This window comes from Vidua macroura, chromosome 6 (assembly GCF_024509145.1).
Source record: "Vidua macroura isolate BioBank_ID:100142 chromosome 6, ASM2450914v1, whole genome shotgun sequence".
Classification (NCBI taxonomy): domain Eukaryota; kingdom Metazoa; phylum Chordata; class Aves; order Passeriformes; family Viduidae; genus Vidua; species Vidua macroura.
The window spans coordinates 26,569,425-26,589,880 of NC_071576.1; the positions used below are offsets into that span (position 1 = coordinate 26,569,425).

Genomic DNA, 20,456 nt, shown 5'->3' on the forward strand with positions numbered 1-20,456 from the left:
CCCGAGGGGAGCCCGCGGCAGGGGGGAGCAGAGGCCGCGGCCAGACCCGGAGGGCTCTCTTCTGCCAGGCTGCACAAATCACAATAATCCTACCATTTTTCAAATGACGGCTATAAAATTTTATTGAAACCATTCACAAGCGCACATCTGTAGCAGCGGAGCGCGGCGGAGCGCGGGCCGCGGGAAGGGCAGGGCGGGACGGGCGGCGCGGGCCGCCGGCTGAGGGAGCGCCGCGCGCCCGCCCGCGCGCCGTGCCTGGGCCCACAGCGCCACCTCCCGGCGCCGGGACAGCGCGGCGGGGACGGCAGCGACGGCATACCAGCGAAGGGATAGCCTTCGCCTGTCGGTGCGCACCGGGGCACAAATTACAGACAGTCCGGTCTCAACTGCTAGAGAGCGTGAGAAATAGAAAATTATTTGTATCGCAAATTGTACGTGAGATTAAATCTCAGCAATGCAGGTCCCACCTCCTTCGCCCTGAATTAGTGATCAAAACAATGCCCCCGGGTTTTCTTTTTCACAGCGGTGGCCAGGATTCCATCCTACTTATTTGAAGAGCCTGATGCCAGTGGGGAAGGAAGGAGCCGCCTTTATCAGCCAGCCGCCAGCCCCGCGGCTTCCCTGCCCGGGAGGGAGCGGCTCCGGCTCGGAAGCTGAACCCCGTGCAAGGATCCCCGAGCCAGCGGCTCGGGAGGGACAGAGCCGCCGGACGCCGAGCGGCCCTTGCTCGCCTCTGACTCGCTCCCACAGGCTCTGAGGCTGAGGCCAGCGCTCGCCGCCGGCTGTAGCCGAGCTCTGGCACGAGCGACCCTGCCCGGCGGGCCCGGCTGGGCTGGCAGCCAAAGGCACGAACAAACGCCGCCTGCTCTCCCACACTTAGAGAAGGAGCGGTACCGGTGGTCCGTGTAGCCCTGTCACAGCTATAGATCATGATCTTTAATCCCCTTAAGGCTCATAACAGAGTAGAACCCAAAACATAACTTATTCCTGACTGAAGGGCCACTGCCCCTCCACAGACTGACCACCACGGAGCAATTGCTGTGTACTCAAGGTGGCCTAGTTAACTAGAGTTCAATTAATTACGTACATATCGTCAGGACACAAACAGCATTAGAATACTTCCTCTTCTTACCATCTCAAATGTTTCCTATGATATACGTTTTATATAAAAGGTGAAGACAAAACCAGTTCTAAAAACTAATGCAGAAAACATTGTCTTACAACACAGAAAATCTATTATGACTATTTCACAGAGATACTTTTAAAAACAGATTACATGATAAATTATACTAAAACAAATGATAGACAATCCTAAATCCCAGTCCAGGAATATTCAGTGAAAGAAATAAATTTACAGGATGACAAACTTTAACCAATAGAGGAGATTTTTTTTTTTTCCTCTTCACTTAATAAGATATTCATGAAAACACTTTACACCACTTTCTAGACACTTCTTACCTTTCTGCCTTTTTAAATTGAGATTATGGGGTTTTTTCTTTAGATATTTTTCTTCATCATTTTTAAGATGGGAAAAAGGAAAAAAGTTTCACAGGTAAAAACTTCAGTGAAGGTATGCTGATTTTTTCTGTGTAAGGGTCTGATCTACACAGCATCAAACTACAATGAAAATATTGTCAAATCCACCCAGCTTGTACTTTGGTAGAAATTAACAGGAAATTAAAACATTGTATTTTCCATCAAAATTTATTGGAAGTTAAAAACTCATAGCTGGCTACACTGAATCTAAAAATTACTGTACAATTCCTCAGAGAGAATAGAAGGAAATAGAACAGAAAAAAAGATGCACCAATATAATCCAGTCTCTGCCTTTAGACCAGCTGGTTCAGTTTTGCAAATACAATACTTTTGCACTGTGCTAGGAAGCTAGACATAAAAACTTGAGCTTCTACAGCATAAAGTTATTCTTAGTCTACACTGCTTAATAAAGAAACAAATGTTTCTGGTCGTTATTGGATGATTTGTAGCTGCTTCTGTAGTAAAGGTTGAAGATAATGATAAAGCCATACCTCACGTGGGAAATTTTTAAACACTGACCTTTAAAACCTTCTGTTTTCCTTTTTTTTTTCATGACAATTTTACAAATTCTCCAAGGGGGAAGAAGAAAGTCCTGATCACATACCCCTGAAAAAAAGCTAGAGCAAAAATGGCTTCATTTGAAATTTAGAACATACAAAGTTGGGTTTTTTTGTGGTCTAATTCTATTTTCTCTGGATGGATAAGAATGAAAAAGACAATTCTAAGTATTGGGGGTGGGGGGGTGGAAGTTTAACTCAGTGTGTCTGCTTAATTATCTCATAAAATGAAAATATACTTAATTCAATTGTTCTGCACAATTAAGGAATTAATTAATTAACTGAAGTATTAAATATAAATTTGATGGGATTTGACAAAATATCTTGACACTTCCTTATTAATGACCAGAACATTCAAATTTTTTGAATCACAAGAATGAGAATTCATTTGCTGAGTCATGCAAAGGCATGCTCAGAGGCCAAAGGCATGCATGGATATTGGGCTGAGGAAGGTTGTGTCTGGAAATGTGCCTCCTACCCTTGTTCTGTTAAACATAAGGGCATATGGAAGATACAGATGCCCCACCTGCTGCACAGGGCTGCAGGGCTCTCTACACCCAGTACAGCTGCACAAAGGATCTGGGTTTAGGCAGCCTGGTTTTGTCTGGCACGTGGGATAACAGAGCAGGAGAGCAGCTGCGGTTCTGTGCCACCCGTGCAAGAAATCCTGGGGCATGGGGCTGAGGCTTACAAAGGTGGACAGATGGACACATCTCACGCGCAATTTGTTACGTTTCATAGGACTGTGTCATAAAAATGGAATATTTTTAATGGACACAAAAGTAGGTAGTCTTTGGCAACCAAGCAGTTTGTGCCTGACTCCTGTTTGATGGATTCTGTTTAGATATTCCTCCCTAACCAGGATGACTGTTCAGCACACCTCACTGCTCACTACCTGCACCCCACTACTGCCGCTTGGCATGGACCAGGATTTCCTCACTCCCTGTATTTCTCCAACTTCCACAGTCCCCTCCTATGCTTTCCCATTGAATTTCAGAAGTTCACCCCACTTCTGGCCAAAGACTATCCATCCTCTTTTAGAAATATATCTCCATTAACTTCTACTTCCTAGTCTGCAGTAACAGACCTGGCAATTATGTTAATGCCACCAAATGAGTCAATCAAATAAGTTTTGCTATCTGCTGGTCATAGCTACGCTCCCAGAGCTGGTGGCACAGGCAATGCTCGTGGTTTAAAAGGACAAAGTAGAGCTCAGGAGAAATATTATGGGCTGCCAGCAAAATAACAAGGAGTTGACCTAACTGAAAAACTTCTGATAACAACTAGAAAGCTAGTGATAACTACTTAAGTGCTTATGAGATTATAGAAAGGCTCCCACCCCTTTGCATAGTCTCATGCTTCTCAGGGGTGTTGCTCAGACATCTTTTCATTGGGTTGCAATTTTCTGAGCAGCACACAACTAAGACCTTCCAGAAGAGCTTTACTATCACAGTCATGAAAAAACTGAGTTGGCTATTGAGTCACTTAAAACTATGCACAAATGCCTCTCAGCTAGGTTAACACCACTTCTTGCACTAGAACTTTTAAAGTTTCCTAACTTCATTGCAGTGGTTTAATTTTACTTTTACATTACAGGCTCTCTCTTTTTCTTTTTTTTTTTGTCAGATAGGAAAGTAAACAGTTCTGGTGTTCAATAATTTTAGCACTTCAAATGATCTCATCTAGACTTTGAAGTTCAGCTTTCATTAATTGAATGGAATGGGAAAAGAGGCAGTTTCTTTCTCAGCTGCAGCTATCACTTTACAAGTCCAGCTTTTATTGAATATTTAGAATGGAAGTAAACCAAAGCCCAGTTCAGTAGTTTTGAGCTTAGTCCAAAAGCACATTTAGGGTTACCAAAAAATAGAATGCAGAAACATGCAATTTTTTTTTTTTTTTACTGTTGTTACATTAAAAGCAGCAGTATTTTATATGGCTTTAGTAGATTTTTGATATGGATTCCTTTAGATGGGGAATTTGGATATACACACTTAAGGAAGTGCATATACCAAAATTAATATTGCCAAAATTATGCCATTAAACAGAGGAAGCAACTTCATCCAACTAGCATCTTATGAAAAGTTTTACAGTACTGATACTAGATCAAATTTTGGGCTTCCATTTTGAGGAAAAAAAAAATCCCAGATTTATTGTACCTACATGGCATGGGTAGCAAATTTATTTCAATATTTTTTGGCTTGTAATTTCAAGCTATGCAATTTTAACGCCACTCAATTTATTAGTCTTACATTTTCATTTTACATGTATGCTGGCTTAAGACACTTTTGGTCATTGCATTTCTAAAAGTACAAAGACCTTTTAATGACCTAAAATAAGATTAAAATCAGAATAAAAGCAACACTCCAAACCATTAAATGCAAACATACTAAAATTTTCTGCCATGATAGCTAAGTCTGATGGTGGAAGGTCTACTCTGTTCCACAAGCCTCAGTGTGGAAACACCAGACAACAGTGCTTGTTAAATCACTACCCCAGACCTTTTTTCTTTCTACCTTCCCTTTTATTACACAAAGGGAGTTCTCTTCTTAAAAGAATTGGTTATGAGGCTGTGTGCTTAAAAATGAATGCCCAATTTTGTTGCAAGCCGACAGTGTTGTAAAGTTTGTTCCCAATTTACAAAAAGACTGAGCTCACAGAGGTGTCTGTGTACAAGGATGGGCTGGCTCTTAGGGCACTTCTATCACAGAATACATTAAGAAAACCCTTTGTCTAACCACAAAAGGACTTGCATATTAGTCTCAGGAGGAACACATTCCTGCCCATGGACTTTATTTTCAAAAGGATAAAAGTGCTCTTTCTTCATAGGCAAAGGTAAGTCAAAGAAATCCAGGTACTCAAGAGGATGAGGCTGCAACAAACTGCCACGGTCAATTTAATTGGAGGCAGAGCCAGAGGCAACAACAAAACCATTAGCAATACAGATGTTAGGGGTCCCAAAGGAACCAAGATGCCACAATGGAAAATATCCTTTGTGTGATATTGTCAAGATTCTGTGACAGGCAGTGACCTCACAGAAACATAAAAGTGACCAAACACATCCGTAGGATGGAAATATTTAACATGTGGTTCAGGATACATTAAAAAACAATTCAGAAAGAGAACTTGGAAGGCTCTCTCCTAAAGAAGTGCCACATTTACTCAATAGCCCCAGTTTATGAGAATGTGGGCCTTAAATGCTCCCTCCAAACTGGGTAAAGATAAAGATCAAATACTTTTCTTAGTGGACATCCATGTGAAGACATAACTTCTACTTCTATGTATTGTCCAGTTAAGCATTTCAAAGACTGTTAAATTACACAAATCTTTCACGAGTGCCACCTCGAGGCTTTGTGCTCACCTACCACACACAGCAATTATTATTAAAAGCATTTTCTCTAATGGGCATCTATTGAATAGGCCATGAATTATATGGTTATGGAACAGAAAGTTCCAGAACCACAGGATAGTCATTGGCTCATTACTTTTCCAGGGTTTAGAGTCCAAGCTATTTTTCCATACTGTATTCTGACTATAGCAGGAAAAGCAAAAAAGATTTTTAATTTCTCAGTTTCCTAAAGCCTTCTAGGTAAAAGAGCCACAAAACCATAAAGTATGAAAAGTGAAGAGAAACATGGGAAGTGTTACTATTTAATCCATTATAAACAGCTATATTTGACAACAGTGCATGCAATTGTGCTATAGAAAGTTCACTGCCCCAGTGGTACTGTTGACTGTGTTTCTGCTTTTAGACAAAAAGCAGATTATGGTAACCTGAATATTAAAAATCACTCTTTAACGTATCTTTGTAGATACTTAAACTTTTCCATGATGCTACAAACAATTCTTTCTTTACCTTATGTGTTGTCTTACCTTTGGCTCAAGGTGAAGATCTACTTTCTCTTTAAAAGTACTATCACAAGGCCTTCACTGCTGTTGGAAACTTTCAAGATCTAAAAAAGGAATTCTCAGTACCAGCAGATTCACTGTGGAGCAAAGATAGATATGGGAAAACTAAGCCAATTCTTCCAGAGAACCCTGTTCTAATTTTTATGTTAGCATAGAAATTCCAGAACAACTGGTAACATTTCCCCCAGCCTTTTGAAGGATTAGTGAACACCCAGAACCACAGAAATAAAATCCATGGGCTGGAAGGACAGTGCTGGGGAGAAGCATGTAGCCATGAGGCAAAGAGAACTGTGCATAGGAATGCAATACAGCAGCATAGGAAAAGCCAGTGTCATTGTGACTTTGCATGGGTTGAAAAGCAGGGGGGAGTGGCAGAGAGAAGGAAGCAGAAAGACAGGAACACCTGATTTTTCCATCATTTAAAGAATCCTCTGGTATGAACTGAACAGCAGTACAGGCTGGTTGTAAACCTCCAGAGATGCTATCTGCTCTGACTGCAATGGCTGCTGGCCTCTCCTCATGCTGACGTGGCCATGCATCCCACCTGAGATGTAACGTTAACAGGAATGGAGCCAGAAAAAGTTCCTGCATTCATTCAGGTGAGGACTGAGGTCACGCTGAGAAAATATGGGTGCCATACCTCAAAAGCTGTGTGAGGTTCAAAGCACTCCTGAGGACTGAGTAAATAAATGAGCACATCCTTTGTGGCAGGGAAAAAATCTTACATCTGCATTCACATTATGGATGACAGACAGTAATTTTGCTTATCTGCATCCTAAATTATCAGGTCCACTACTTTGAATTCCAGTTATTTCCGAAGTGGGGCAGTGGGCATGAGCCCTCTGGTGGACGCAGCATGTGCCACCTGCCAGCACTACTGAGCCACCGGGAAGAGTGGGAGGACACTGACCAAAACACATCCCTGTACCCAAACAAGCTTCATCTCCACTGGCTTATGCAGGCACACAGATACCGGCTAAAGAAGCAAATACTTTCCACTGTTCTAATCAGCACCAGCTTCTATCAGAAACCCTCTAGAGTGTGGATCTGTATTAAAATGTTTATAGCATTCAACTCATTCAGCATTCTGAGTCTGGGTGAAATAGCTGGGGTTCACTGGAAAAAGGTTCCTTAGGGAAAATATTGAAACTATGGAGTGAATAGTATAAGCAGCAGAAAGGAGAAACCCATGAGTTAAGGGATACCAAGAGCCCTAAAAATGAGACAGAATGAACAGACTATAAGGAAATGGGGCATATGCAGGGAGAAAAATGGAGGAGGAGGAAATACAAGGAAAAGAAAAAATAGCGATTTATAGTTAGTGAAAAAAAAAATAAGTGTGATGTTCTGTGGGCCTTTGGCAATAAAACGGGCAGGCAGAAGCTCTGAGAGTTAAATGTGGAACAGTCAGAAGTCATGATATTGAGTGATCTGAGTCATGTACAAACTTCTCAAGGATCATACAAGTCTGGTCTTCCAAGTTCATCTACTAGGATTGACATATAGTTTCTGAAAATATATTTATTTACAAAGAGCAAATGTCTTTTATTGATCATGTCTCACAGAAACTCTCCCTGCTCTTAAAATAACTTTTATTCTGAGTCATTTCTTTTCTACATAAAATTCAGGACGTCTAAGCAGAATCTAGGAAACAAAGAAAGATGTCCAGAGCATCTAATACAGGATAGGTTTTGTCTTATGTATCACAGAATCAAATATACTAAACGAAAGCCTTTTCAGCTGATACTTTTTATATGACCCTGTCTAAGTCAAAGACATCATATTTAAAGATCAGCTAAGACATGTGAATGTTTTTTAGGTCACATATTCTTGTTTCACTCAGTAAACCAGGGAGAAAGAATGTCGCCAGAAATTTGTAGCCAAGGATGTATCAAGAAAATGATGAAAACCAGCAAATAAATCTGCCCGAGCCACAAAAGACAATGCCAGTAATTCCCAGAAAGGAGGACTTCAGCTCTGCATCAGCAGCAGCAGCTGGATGGAGTGTCTGGATTCTGAAGGGACCATGAGCACAGCACAGGAGAGGGGCCTGTCTTTGGTAAAAATGCCAGACACCAAAATGAGCTATTATGTACTGTATAAAGGATAGTGGCACAAAGCTGCAGTAAATTGCTATCTACTACACAGTCTCAAAATTTTTTTTTTTTTGTGCACTCTAAACTAGAATAGAAAATGTAGAAGTTAGTTCAGGACCTCTTGTTTGAAAGTACAAATTTATTATTTATTCTACAGGCAAACCTAAAATCAAGTCTCCTGATAAGCATTGCTCCCTTTCTTTCATTTTGAAATGTTTGTTACTCAGCAACCTTGATCCAAACTCTAATGATAATGGAAGTTTCTAAATAAGATCTTAATTTTCAGCAAATTTAGGACTTAGTCTGATGCTTTGTGTAAAAGTGCTGCCAATATAACTATGGATGTTGAAGCAACCTACAGTGATGTAAGGGTACTTGGAAGTAATGCATTTCCTCTTCACATAATTATTTTAAATGTTGTGTTGACAACATAATTTATTTTTAGATTTTTTTTTTACAGCTAATGTATGTATTGATTATGAGATGAACTGCATCCAAAAGACAAACTAATCTCAATGTACAACTTTATCCATATTATGGCCTTTATGTAATAGATTAATATAAAGCTATAGTCTGCTCTGAAAAATAGGCAGTTTTGGACGACCATCATTCCTTGGTTTGCATACCCTGAGTATTTGGGCTTCAGAGAGTGGACTGGGGGTGGAACACCCTTGTGCAGCTGCTATTTCCAGCTGATGGTCAGCTGCTACACCTTGCACATGCGTTGGGCACTGGAGGACACTCCATTTGCACCATGGTGGCACCTCTCCTAACTGGTCCCAACATTTCCTTCTTCTTTGATCTCACAGTTGCTAGAAATGAACCTTGTTCCCCAAGCATTTAATTCCTTGAAAGGTACACATGGTATACACACATTATGTTGCGCCTGTAGCCTGAAGTCTAAGTGGAATGATGTCAATTAAACAATGCTTTGTGAAGTTTCAAAAATGCTACGTTTTCCTAAACAAAGAATAAATCACATTAAAATAATGAAATTAGTCAGATTTTATACCCTTACACCATAGCACAAAATTAATTCCATGGGCTTTTCAGTGCCTTTTGAATAAAAGTTATGTTCATTATTTTTACATAAAATGTTTGTTAGTTAGCCAGTAAGTGACAGGTAAAGAAAAAAAGCTACTATATTCTTGACCTGATGGTCGCAAAGCCAAGGTTGATTATGTAGATAATATTACTTTAGTTCTCTATTTCAACATTAAATTTGTTGGGATAAAATACATAGTAAAAAATTCCTTGGAGACTACACTAGAGAAAAAAAATTATATTAACAGATAGGAAACGTTCTAGCTTATGATTTAGTTATTCTCCGAGTTTCTAACAAGCACGTTAGTAAAGTTTTGCGGGGCTCATTCATTTGAGAAGGACATTAAAAAGCTGTAAAATAAGTGCAGTAAGTACTTCTGGCCTCGAGAGGGCAATATATCACCACGTCTGAAAAGTTTTCGAAAAAAGAAAAAAAATCACTTTTTACTAAAATAGAACAGACGCTGTTTGCTTGTGGGCAATTGCTAAATATATTGACCTCTGCTGTATCACTGACATGACTTAAGATATAATGACCACCATTCCTTTTCAAAATCAGAACGTTTAATTCAGCATTTCCTATTTTTCAAGGCTAATTGTGTAGAAGAGGTTAAGTCTGCCAGCTCACAAGAGATATTGTAATTCTTTGACCCATGAACTTGTTTTGCAGTTAAAATCTCTGAATTTTAAAAAAAGGGAAATTATGATTGCCACTCTGCTAAATATGGCAACAGTAAGGAGAGATTAAGATTCACCACCTCTTCTCTTTACTCCATTATTATTCCTCTAGTTCCCTCATTTAGCCTCCTGTTATGCACCCAGTTCCTGTTCACCTGCAGTCTCCAAAGAAATCCTGTCAGTATTAGTTCCTCTATTAACTTCTTTTCATTTGCTTCCTAATTTATCAACTTTCCATTTTAGACAGCTTCTTTTTTTAGTGGTCTCTAGGGGGCCTTCTTCTACACCCTCTTTAGACCCTAATTCTGAACATTTTTTATCCACACATTTGGACATATTTACAGAACAAAATTAACAAACAATCTCGGGACTTTTTTCCTTTTGTCTTCTTTATTTTTAATTGCAGAAGCTGTTCTGTCTTTTACACATTTACTTTTTATCCCCTGGCTTTCTCTACCTCAACAAAGCTGCAAGAGATTTGACCTACAATACATGACCCTAGTTTGGACTTACCTGAGACATTTTTAGGTTAGCTGCTATAATAGTCTTGCAGCTAATGGTGCAACAGATGATTTTAAATTACCCTGGGTGTCTTTAGTCATTTATAGCTCAGTGCGGAAACATTCATGTAGTCACATGCTGGCATCAGCAGAGAAAAAGCACTTAGTAATATTAAGTTACTGTGACTTGAATATCTACACTGTCTACTACTAAAAATCTGTCTCCTTGGTGGTTCTCCCAATGTTAGCCTGGAGAGACTCCAAACACTGGCCAAAGGAAACCAGAAGCAAATCTAGCTCTCAGTTGGGAAAACCTTACCTGACCTGAATGTAAGTCAGTGATCAAAGTCTTTATTAACAATTTAGAAAAATTCAGATACAACTCCAGTTTGATAGATGAAGAATACCTCAGCTATTTGTGAGGTTTATAATCTCTGGTCCAAAACATGAAGCAAAGACAAGAAAACAATTTTTTGCCCTTTTGGTTACTTTCAAAATAAATAAAGAAAAACTGCATAAGCAGACAGACAGTCTGAAACAAGCCTCTGAGAGACAGTTTCCTGACCATATTTACCACAAATTATATTCACTCTGATGCCTAATGATGACAACTATGATTTGAGAGTCAGCATGATTTAATGGTTCATTCCTGATCATAAGATACTGGAAAGGATGAAGGAAAGAAAACTAGTTGCTGTCAAAATATATAAAGACACACAAGAAGAAAAAGATATGAAGAGATTTTGAGAAGTTATGCAATAATCTTATGTAAGTGGATTTGATCTCTCCTTTCAGGTTAATCCTCTCAAGACCCTTGCTCATTTGTCTTGCTCTGACTCATCTCTAGCATGTACACATTTTAAGGCAATGAAGTGTAAACAGTAGATACACTGGAATTTGATTTAGGTGAAAATTAGTAGCAATCTATTATTTAAAAAATTAAATATTTAGAATACAGCATAGTGATTTTTTTGTATACTGTATGTTTCTGGAATATCCTGTACTTCCTCACAGAAGATACATAAAACATGAGTACCAGAGAGAATAAGTATATTATGTAACAGAACAGCTAGACCTTAAAACATTGTGGAAGGCATACCTTATGAATGTAAAAGGCAGTGAGCATTCTCTTTCACCCCTTTGTATTTACCATTTTAAAGGGAATATTAGTAATTTCAAATGTAATGGTTTTCTGTTTAATAATGGAGGCACTTCAAGGAACCATAAAGTCAATACAGTAAGTAATTAACGGGACAGATCTGCGGCGTGGGTTTTCCCTAATCTAAACCCAAACTCCGGGATGCAACATCGATCTGAAGTTATCTCAGACTCTTCACAATAACCAACCTTTTCCCCAGCACCAGCACCTATAAGACTACAGTTACAGATGATTCAATCCTAAATAACAGAAGATCCTTCTTAAACCACCACACTCATACTGAAGTAAATTCCCAATAGCAATTTGACTCTGTTTTGAAAGCCTCCAAACCTACTTCAGTGGTTTCTGCATGTCTTTCTCTGCCTTCATGAGAAAACTGAATGCACCAAACAATCACAAACAACAGAGCGTCTCTGCACTGATAGAAACAGGTATATCATAAGATCACCTTGAAGTCACCAGTGATTCATTGTCCAAATTGCAGCTGTGTCCCTGGTGAATCTGGAGCCTCTGTTGGCTATCCAGGTAAGTCACCTGGCACCCACTGCTCACCCTCCTGCCTGTCCTTGGCTACAGTGAGAGCAAGAAGTCCACCTCTTGCAGTCGTACTCTTCCATCTCTCCACCTTCAACCCTTTACAGCCTTTAGCCTAATAGGAGAGATCCACAGATCTTCAACCAGTATCAAGAAAGTTTCCAGTTCACAAATAAATAATGTGGATGGCTCTGATTCTAGCTTGTGGCTACGCTGTGGTATAGATGATTAAGACATGACTCTGGGTTTTAAAGCCAATGGTCACATAAAACTGATCTGAGTGACTGTGTAATAATGGAAATGGAGGGCTCACAAACATTTATGCAAAAGCAGCTGCTTCTTGTAAGCTGTTCATAGCCATCCCTGTGGTATCTAAATATGTACAAAAAAAGGACAGAATTATGAGGCTTTTTGCAGTCAAAGGTCTCACGTCAGATGTGAGCCAAACATTGCATATAGGCATATCCACTACCACCAGCTCTAAATGCCAGCGCATACCCTCAAAGCAATGCCACTAAAATTATTTGGGAGCAGATTTCTTTCTATTTCTTAATCTCCCTCTCTCTTCCCCTCCCTTCCCTTCCCCCTGTCACAAATTATTTGGAATGACTTGCCAAATCCTGAATGTAAAAAATCCCTGATCTAAAACTACTCACTGCCAAATCATTCTGAGGTCTTTACAGTGGAAATTCAAACCATTCTGAACAAGCATATGCTTCACAATAGATGTGTTTCATTAAGGAAGCATAATTCCTGCAGTCAGTTGTAGAGTTAAAAATGCAGAATTCTCACAGCTTAGATAGAAGCTGCCATTTTTTGGAAATTGCTGGTTTCAAACATGCTCAAACTATTTCTGGCAAAGCAAATGCCAAAGAAAAGTGAATGTACTTGGAGGAGCTGTTTAAAATTCAAGCAAACTGTTAGGAACTAAGTGTTTTGGAGGAACAGAGGGATCACTGTATTTCAATATCTTCTAGCAAAGCTCTATTTGTCTGCCTAAATGTGAGACTTCCATATGTATACAATATTATTGCTTAATAATGGTTCAACCAGCTTGAAAACTGAGGGATGGGCTTTTGAAGCAGGGAAGCATCATCACACTCAAAACAGCAAAGCACAAACTTGTCTCTCAGTACAAAATGTGAAGTGACATTTTCAATTATGCTGCACCAAGCAGCAAGGCTGCTGAGAAAACTGCAGAGCTGCCAAGGAATTTCTGGATCTGATACCTCTTTCACTTACTGTTTTTTATAAACTGGTCATCAACCAAAAGCAGTATTTCAATCTAAATGGTATGAAGCAGTGTAAGTAAGATTCAGAAATGAACAGATTTTGGCAAGCACACTGTTAGGAAAACTATGAAATCCATTTATTTTAAAAAAGCAAATATTAGAAGCACTAAGTTATTATATAAGGGGAGCACTACAACACTTAAAACATTCTTTATCTGGTAATTCAAAAAAAACAGGTCTGTGCCATGCTGATTATGTTTGCTTTTTTCCTCCCATTCTGACATTACTGATTTCATTCCATGTTTTTCTTTGTTACCAAGCTTCAGAGTTATCAGCTCCTATTAGTTTTTCTCTGCCTTAGCCCCACAGCTCAAACTGCATTTGACCTCTGTGCAAGCTTTTCTCTCTAATCAACTCCAAACACAAGTAAACTTCCCCTAAAGCAATCCAGCTTCTACCTTAGCTATATTGGTGTGTTTTCAGTCCACTCTCTGTCCAGAAGCAACTCTGCCCCCTTTCAGCCTAGACAAATTATTTCCCCTTTGTGCCAGCTCTCCAAGCATTTTTTAAAAAAATGGCTCTCCACTACTCAAATGGACTTCAGCCACCTCTCCAACACAAACTTGCTCTACCAAGTCCACTTAGGCACTTGAAAAAGTCTACCATTTAGTTACTTTTTACGACTATTCTCTAAAAATGGAATTTTCCACCCCAACAGACCAGCTATTTGTCACAGTAACAAGTTTAGATATGATATTGCAGTCTCCTCTTCAGGTTGGACTGATCCTTAGATCCTCCTTAACAGGAAAGTTATTCCCATTACTACAATTTAAAACAGGGGTCTTAGATCTCTGTTCTCCTGAGGCATCATGGGTTCAAGAGGGGTAAGTGGTTACAGAAGGGTGAGGGGCTCTCTGCCTGGGTCCTGGAAGGCAGTAAAATTTTTATCCATCTCTTTGCTGTAGGAACCCTGGGGCGTGCTGTAACTGGCAGCTGAAAAACCCATAGAGCAGTATTATTTTATCTCCTTATCACATCAAGAAGGTGAGGAGCCAAGACTGACTGGGCTACACAGACAAAATATGGAGCCAATGGAGTTCAGGACAAGTTTATGAAATGTGATGAATTGAAAATATGGGATCAATCGATATCAAATTGCTTCTTGCAGAGGAAATTCAGCTGCCTCGTTCAAAAATGGAGCCTGTGATAAAACAAGCTATAAATCTGTACAACAACAACACAAAAACAAACAAAAAAACCCCAGCAATTTGCTCCATACAATTAACCCTGAGGCCTACAAAGCAAGCACATCTTCACTTAAATGAAGTGCTTTGCAAATGGTTACATTTCTAACCTTTTTAATAGTGCCCTCCAAAAACAAGTAGATGGAATTATCAATGACCACATATTACAGCACAAGGGTATCAGTATAGTCAATCTAGTATCAATTTCTGGAAAAAGAGATAAAACTGCCTGAACAAAGTTACTTTATTGATATTATATTTTATTCACATAAAATGATTGAAAATATATTGCCATTACATCAGTCCAAAATAAGTTTTTGCTCCCAATTTTTCAGTTTGCACATAAAAATGGGGGCAAAACCCAATTATTAATATGATTTTAAGGAAAATTTTGCTTTCTCACAGAAAGCAAACCTTGAAGCATTCTGAAACTGATACTCTGAAGTCCCAGTGTTATATATGAGTAGTGGCAAAGAGCCAAATTCTTCTAGCAAAGAAGTCTATTGGCATTGTCTGTGAGAATGCTGCTCTTATATCTGTTCCCCTTTTAGCTACTGTAACAGAAACTATAGACCTTAATCTGCATTCTAAAATTCATTTGGGGCAGCTCCTAAAAGCTGAACTAAAACAATGAGGGGAACTTTCAGAATTTGTTATCACTCATTTTCACATTTAACGCCAAAAAGTAATTTCTGAAACATAAAAGTAACATCCACATAAATTGTTTTGCACCCCAGAATGAAGGTGCCCATTACTAAGGGTACAAAAAACATGTGCCAGAGGGTTACCTGCAGTGCAAGACAAAATATGACAAGATTTTGCAATATTTCTTACAATGCAAGAAAGTAGCCCTATGTAACAGCAAATGGGGCATTTGAGCAGAGTTCTATCTGTAGACAGACAGGAATATTAACAGCATGATAATGCCCATGCAAGGACATCAACCTAATCTGCAAGTATGAAAAATAACAATTTATCAGTTTCTGCCCATGACTATTATTTTTATAACTAAGAAATTATTACCATTTCAAATAAAATGCTTAAGCATATTTTCAACATATTACCTTCTGTGAAGATATTACCAGATTTATACTAATTCAAAATTATTCCCATAATAATCAAAATACCAACATTTCCTTGTTTTTCCTATTACCTACCTAAAATATTACTTTCAATGATTTTGAGGCTTCCAGTTGTTTCTAAGTTGTCATAATCCCAAAATGAAAGACTAAGTTATTTTAGTTTTGTTTACAATCTTAATAAATAAAATACATCATGCTAGACATTTGCAGCAGTGCAACTGGATTGGATTACTAATGAGAATAAGCATGCTTCTTCTGTCCTCAAAATGAAGTTCACCTTCCAGATCTGACTTCTTCAGCACAAAACTGCTGCTAACAAAAGCAGTATTGAATTATTGTTAAAACATATTTGTGAAATTAGGAAACTCCATTTTGAGTGGGATACATCTTAGATAACAGCATTAACACAAGAGCCAATTTACAATAATTGAAAAAAGCAATGACACATTTGTGATTCTTGTCTCAGGATATTATGAAGCAGGAGATCTAGTAAAAGAAAGAACTTAATTGTGATATAGGTGTGGCATGTTTCCTTAGATTCCTCTTTGTTCAAAATATTTCATAGCGTCACATAATAACAATATTTTATTATTACTTATGTCAAACTAAAGTATCTCAGCAAGGCATCATATTGTCACTGAGGCAGGATTTACCTTGGTTAGAGCTTTTGTAAAAGTGAAAAACTGGTTTCTACCTAGTCTTACAAGAAGAAGACTTAATAGCTAGCAACCACAGAAAAACTTAGGTAAATAAGCAGCTTGGGGAAAATTATATTTCTTTAAAATAGTATAATTTTTCTTAAGTATTTCAAAAATTTTCACCTGGTTATTTTTATTCACTATTCAGGAAACACATTTAGTGAAATATGAAACTTACTTATGTGCTGCTTTTAAGATGATGGAATACTGAGCTCTCTCTTCCTAGCAGTCCCCTTTACATCTGCTCTTCCTTGTGGTTTTTTTTTTTTTTTTTCTTTCAACCAGAAACACTGAGAAGTTGTAGAAAGCACAGTGTCAGCAGCAGTCAAGTTCCTCAAGGACAAGAGCAGCAGCTGGAGTCACTAGCTCGAAGGGTTGACCCTGGCCACAGAACAGCTAACTACTTTTAATTGCTGTCACAAGCTCAATCCACTCTCCAGAGGAGGTGAGGAAAAGATGGAAAGCAAGAGGGTGTTTACAGCTGCAGCCAGTTGTTACAGCTGATTCTTATTCCTCCATTCTGGTAGGACTGAAATGCAGCTGCAAGGAATCACACAAAGACAGATGGCCCCTCAAAAGAGAATTACCTTTTCAAAAAGTTTGATAAAAATAAATATGGTGATTTGAGAGTATGATACAAGAAGTTTCTCTGCCACCTGTTTCGTGCCAAAAGGAAGCCAGCATCTAGTGGAAGGCACTGGTCCCTAGACACTGAACAATTCCACTCTTAAACAGGCTCTGGCAGTGTCATTTGAAAGACAGCATCTTATGTATTCACAAGCAGCTTTGATGGGCTTTGTTGCTTTCACAGAATGACGGGCTCTGTATCTGTCAGCTTCAGCTGGACTAATTTTCAACACTACACAGACTCAAGGACAGAAACAATTTGCACTTACTAAGACAGTTCTTTCATCAAAGTCTGGAAGATGAGCCTCACCCACGAAGACAGAGGTAGAAGTCTGCATCATTACACACTGCCCTTAACAGCTGACAGCTGCTGCACCCCTCATTTGTTTAAGAAGAAATTTCTCTTTCTGTATTTTCTACCCCTACTTTATATTCAAATATCTCTAGCTCAACTACTTCCCTACTAGTCATAATATCTCCCATGCCTTCAAAAGTGACAGAAATTGTGCTTGGAAGGACTTTCTGGCCATACAAAACTAGTCCTTTTTTCTCAGCTCATACACAACCTGATAACACAGAAGATATTGCAGATATCAGATTTAGCACTTAGATGCCAAAATCACCCTTTAATACACGTGTTATGAATTTTAAAGCATTTTGAAATCTAATAGAGATGGAGCCTTCTTTTCTGAAAACTTAAATGCCATTGAGGATGGACATGAGATGTTCTGAGGTGAAGAGTTCTCTGCAATGGCCAGGAAGACAAATGAATCACAAAACTGAAAGAAACATTTACTGTGAATGTAATCTAAGAATTATATTAGTAAGATGGCTAGATCTTTATTTGATTATTCATTCAAATTCACCTCCCTGTCCAAAGTTTATCTTTTTTTGCAAAAAGACTTCCCAATGAAGTCCCATCTCATTGAATTTGATGGAATAGTATATAATTATTGCTCTAGCATATTGCACTAATACATTGCTATTATTTAAGAAGAATTATATAAGTTAATAAAAAAAGAGCGATGCTTAGTTCCACCAACACAGGAGGGAAAATAATCACTGCAGGGGAAGAGAACTGATTAAAAAGAAATGTTGCTATTATACCAAATTTGACAGGAATCAAGATTCCTATTCTTGGACTAAAGCAAATCTTTTTAATGAACAAAATAGGCAGATGATATCAAGTATAACTTCATTCAAATACTGCAAAGATCCCTGATTCTGTATTATTTTACCCTTTATACAAAAAATAACTTGTCATGTACCCAATCCTGGCAAAGATAAGTGCTGTTGGTAAAATAATGGTTTAAAGGCACTGATGTAAGTAAAATAATATAGGCAAATTCAGTGTAGTTAGTTAAAGTTAACTTCAGTCCATTATAATTATTGTAATTATCTTCTCTACTTCCAGCAGTCACTAGATGATTTTCAGCATTAGAAGAAAACAAAAAAGCAACCTTATCCCTGCCAGCAGCTCCATCTCCACATACAGGCTTCTCAAGAAGGTAGTAAAAGAATATAGGATTAATGCCTTACCTCAATTTTTTCCCATATGGTTTCATAATTCTCTTGATGTTGTATATCTTGCATCAGCTGATGAATTAAAGCTGATTTATTTGAAGGAGAAGTCTCAGTCCCAGTGGGCTGAGTGGCAGCAGTCCTTTCTGACTTTTCTTCAATGTATTTTTTAATGCAAGATACAGGCATACAAAGATCTTCATCAGAGAGAATATCACTGAGAGGCCCAGATTCAATACTGTCACCTAAGGAGGATACTATATCACTTGAAGAACTTGGTGAAATTCTACCCCTTTTTTTGTGCTTTTTTGTCTGGTATGTCGGATACATTTCTGAATCTGAGTTCATTTCTGACAGCTCCCAGTCATCAATGTTTTGAATGGTTTCTCTTCGGGGCTTTTGGGGCAGCAACTTTGTCAAGTTTTCTAGTTTTAAAGCTAATACTTCAGTCTGTTTGAGATGTGAAGGAAGTGCTAAATATTCATCAGATCCATACCACACCTCATTGTCCTTAGTGATTTTCTGAGTATAGTGTGGTGCTGAAGATAAGCTTTTATTTTTCTTTCTTCTCAGCAGAAGAGGGGATGAGCTGGAAAGCTCAGAACCAGCTGAAGAAGCACTCTTTTGGCTATGTGTTGCTGAGCTGAAGGGCTCAGTTTTACCTTGTGATTGCCCATTTGGATCTCTCTGGTTACAAGAATCTGACGATGCAGAAGAATCTGTTTCTGTCTCCTCCAGAGACTTAGAGCAATGAGAAGTAATTCCATTCTGCAGAGAACACCCTCTTTTTTTGACCTGGGTTGATGGAGCTGTGTTACACATACTTCCAGGTGTTACATCAGTTTTCACTTTCTCTGGAGAATCATGAGACTTCTTGTGCTTTGATTTTTCTTTACAGGTGTAGAAAGTACACTTTCCTAGAATAATGGGACTGTCTTTGAAGTGATTATTTATTGTGTACTCAAGATTTTTATCACTTATTGTATTTAAGCAATCGTATGACTGACTAACTGCTGATGGACTGTTGGTATAGGGCAGCTGTAAAGCTAGGCAAAGCTTGGACCTGTCTGGCGGATCTAACAATGAGGGTGTACTTCTACTCATTTCATTTTTAACTATTTGAGAGATTTGCCTTTTTAAGTCATCGGCTTCCATATACTCTTTAAACCCATCATCTTTCAGAAACAGACCTCTTTTTGGCAATGTAGGCTGCGTGGGAGAGTCTTCATTATAGTTAAAGCAGTCTCTTATTGACCTCTTAGGTGTTGAATTTTCACAGTGAGAGTGTTTGATATTTTCACCAGTGTGCGGTGGAGGACTGCACTCTGGATTCTTTGATATGGAAAGTGCTTTGCTGTCAGTAGATAAAACACCATTTTCAGAGAAAGGTCCTTTAGAAAGAGAGGAATTTCCAGAAGGAGATGCTTGTGAGAGATCACGTGATGCTTTCTTGTCTTTGGTTTCTTCCCCATCTTCTGCTGAAAGAGGTACATGATTTTCTTTCTCCTTCAAAGCTTCATTACACTGGGAAGCAATGGAATCTGTTGCTACTGCAAGTAAACCCACACTTCTGATAAGTTCTGGAAATTCCTTATCCATCTCACTGTAGTTCCAGGATTCAAATGATTTTGCTTTCCCTTGGCCAGAGGTCATATCATCCAGAGCACCAAGCAAATCCTCACTAGGACTGTAATCAGATAGTTCAAATGCAGTAATACCACAATCCAGGGACAAGTAATTTTGAGAACATTTGATGGTTAACTGTCCAGAATCATCAACTTCAGTTAAAGAGTCAAGACGATCCTGAAATACACAAAGAAATGGTATATTTTTGGAATATTAATTTTCATACACATAACATACAAAGTACTGAAACAACAATTCCTGTGTTTCACTGCATATAACATCTAGAGAAGGGTTCATCACTGACCTGTCTCTTTTTGCAGTATCCTGTAATAAGCTAACTATTCTGAAGTATTTGGGAATTAAAAATGAAATTTTTAATTAAATTGAAAATTGAAAAATGCCACATTTCAGTCTGG

The 20,456-nt window shown here is 38.5% G+C and overlaps 1 protein-coding gene and 1 long non-coding RNA gene across 2 annotated transcripts in view; one reads left to right on the forward strand and one right to left on the reverse strand.

Moving 5' to 3' along the window:
- Window positions 1–20,456, reverse strand: part of AKAP6 (A-kinase anchoring protein 6) — a 214,325-nt gene that overhangs the window by 157,456 nt on the left and 36,413 nt on the right. Inside the window, exon 3 of the mRNA XM_053981199.1 lies at window positions 18,433–20,217. Within this exon, the coding sequence (XP_053837174.1) occupies window positions 18,433–20,217 (1,785 nt within the window). The remainder of the gene's footprint in view (window positions 1–18,432; window positions 20,218–20,456) is intronic.
- On the forward strand, window positions 340–1,970 carry LOC128809320 (uncharacterized). Its single transcript, XR_008437682.1, has 2 exons — window positions 340–431; window positions 524–1,970. It is a non-coding gene; the product is annotated as an uncharacterized LOC128809320 (long non-coding RNA).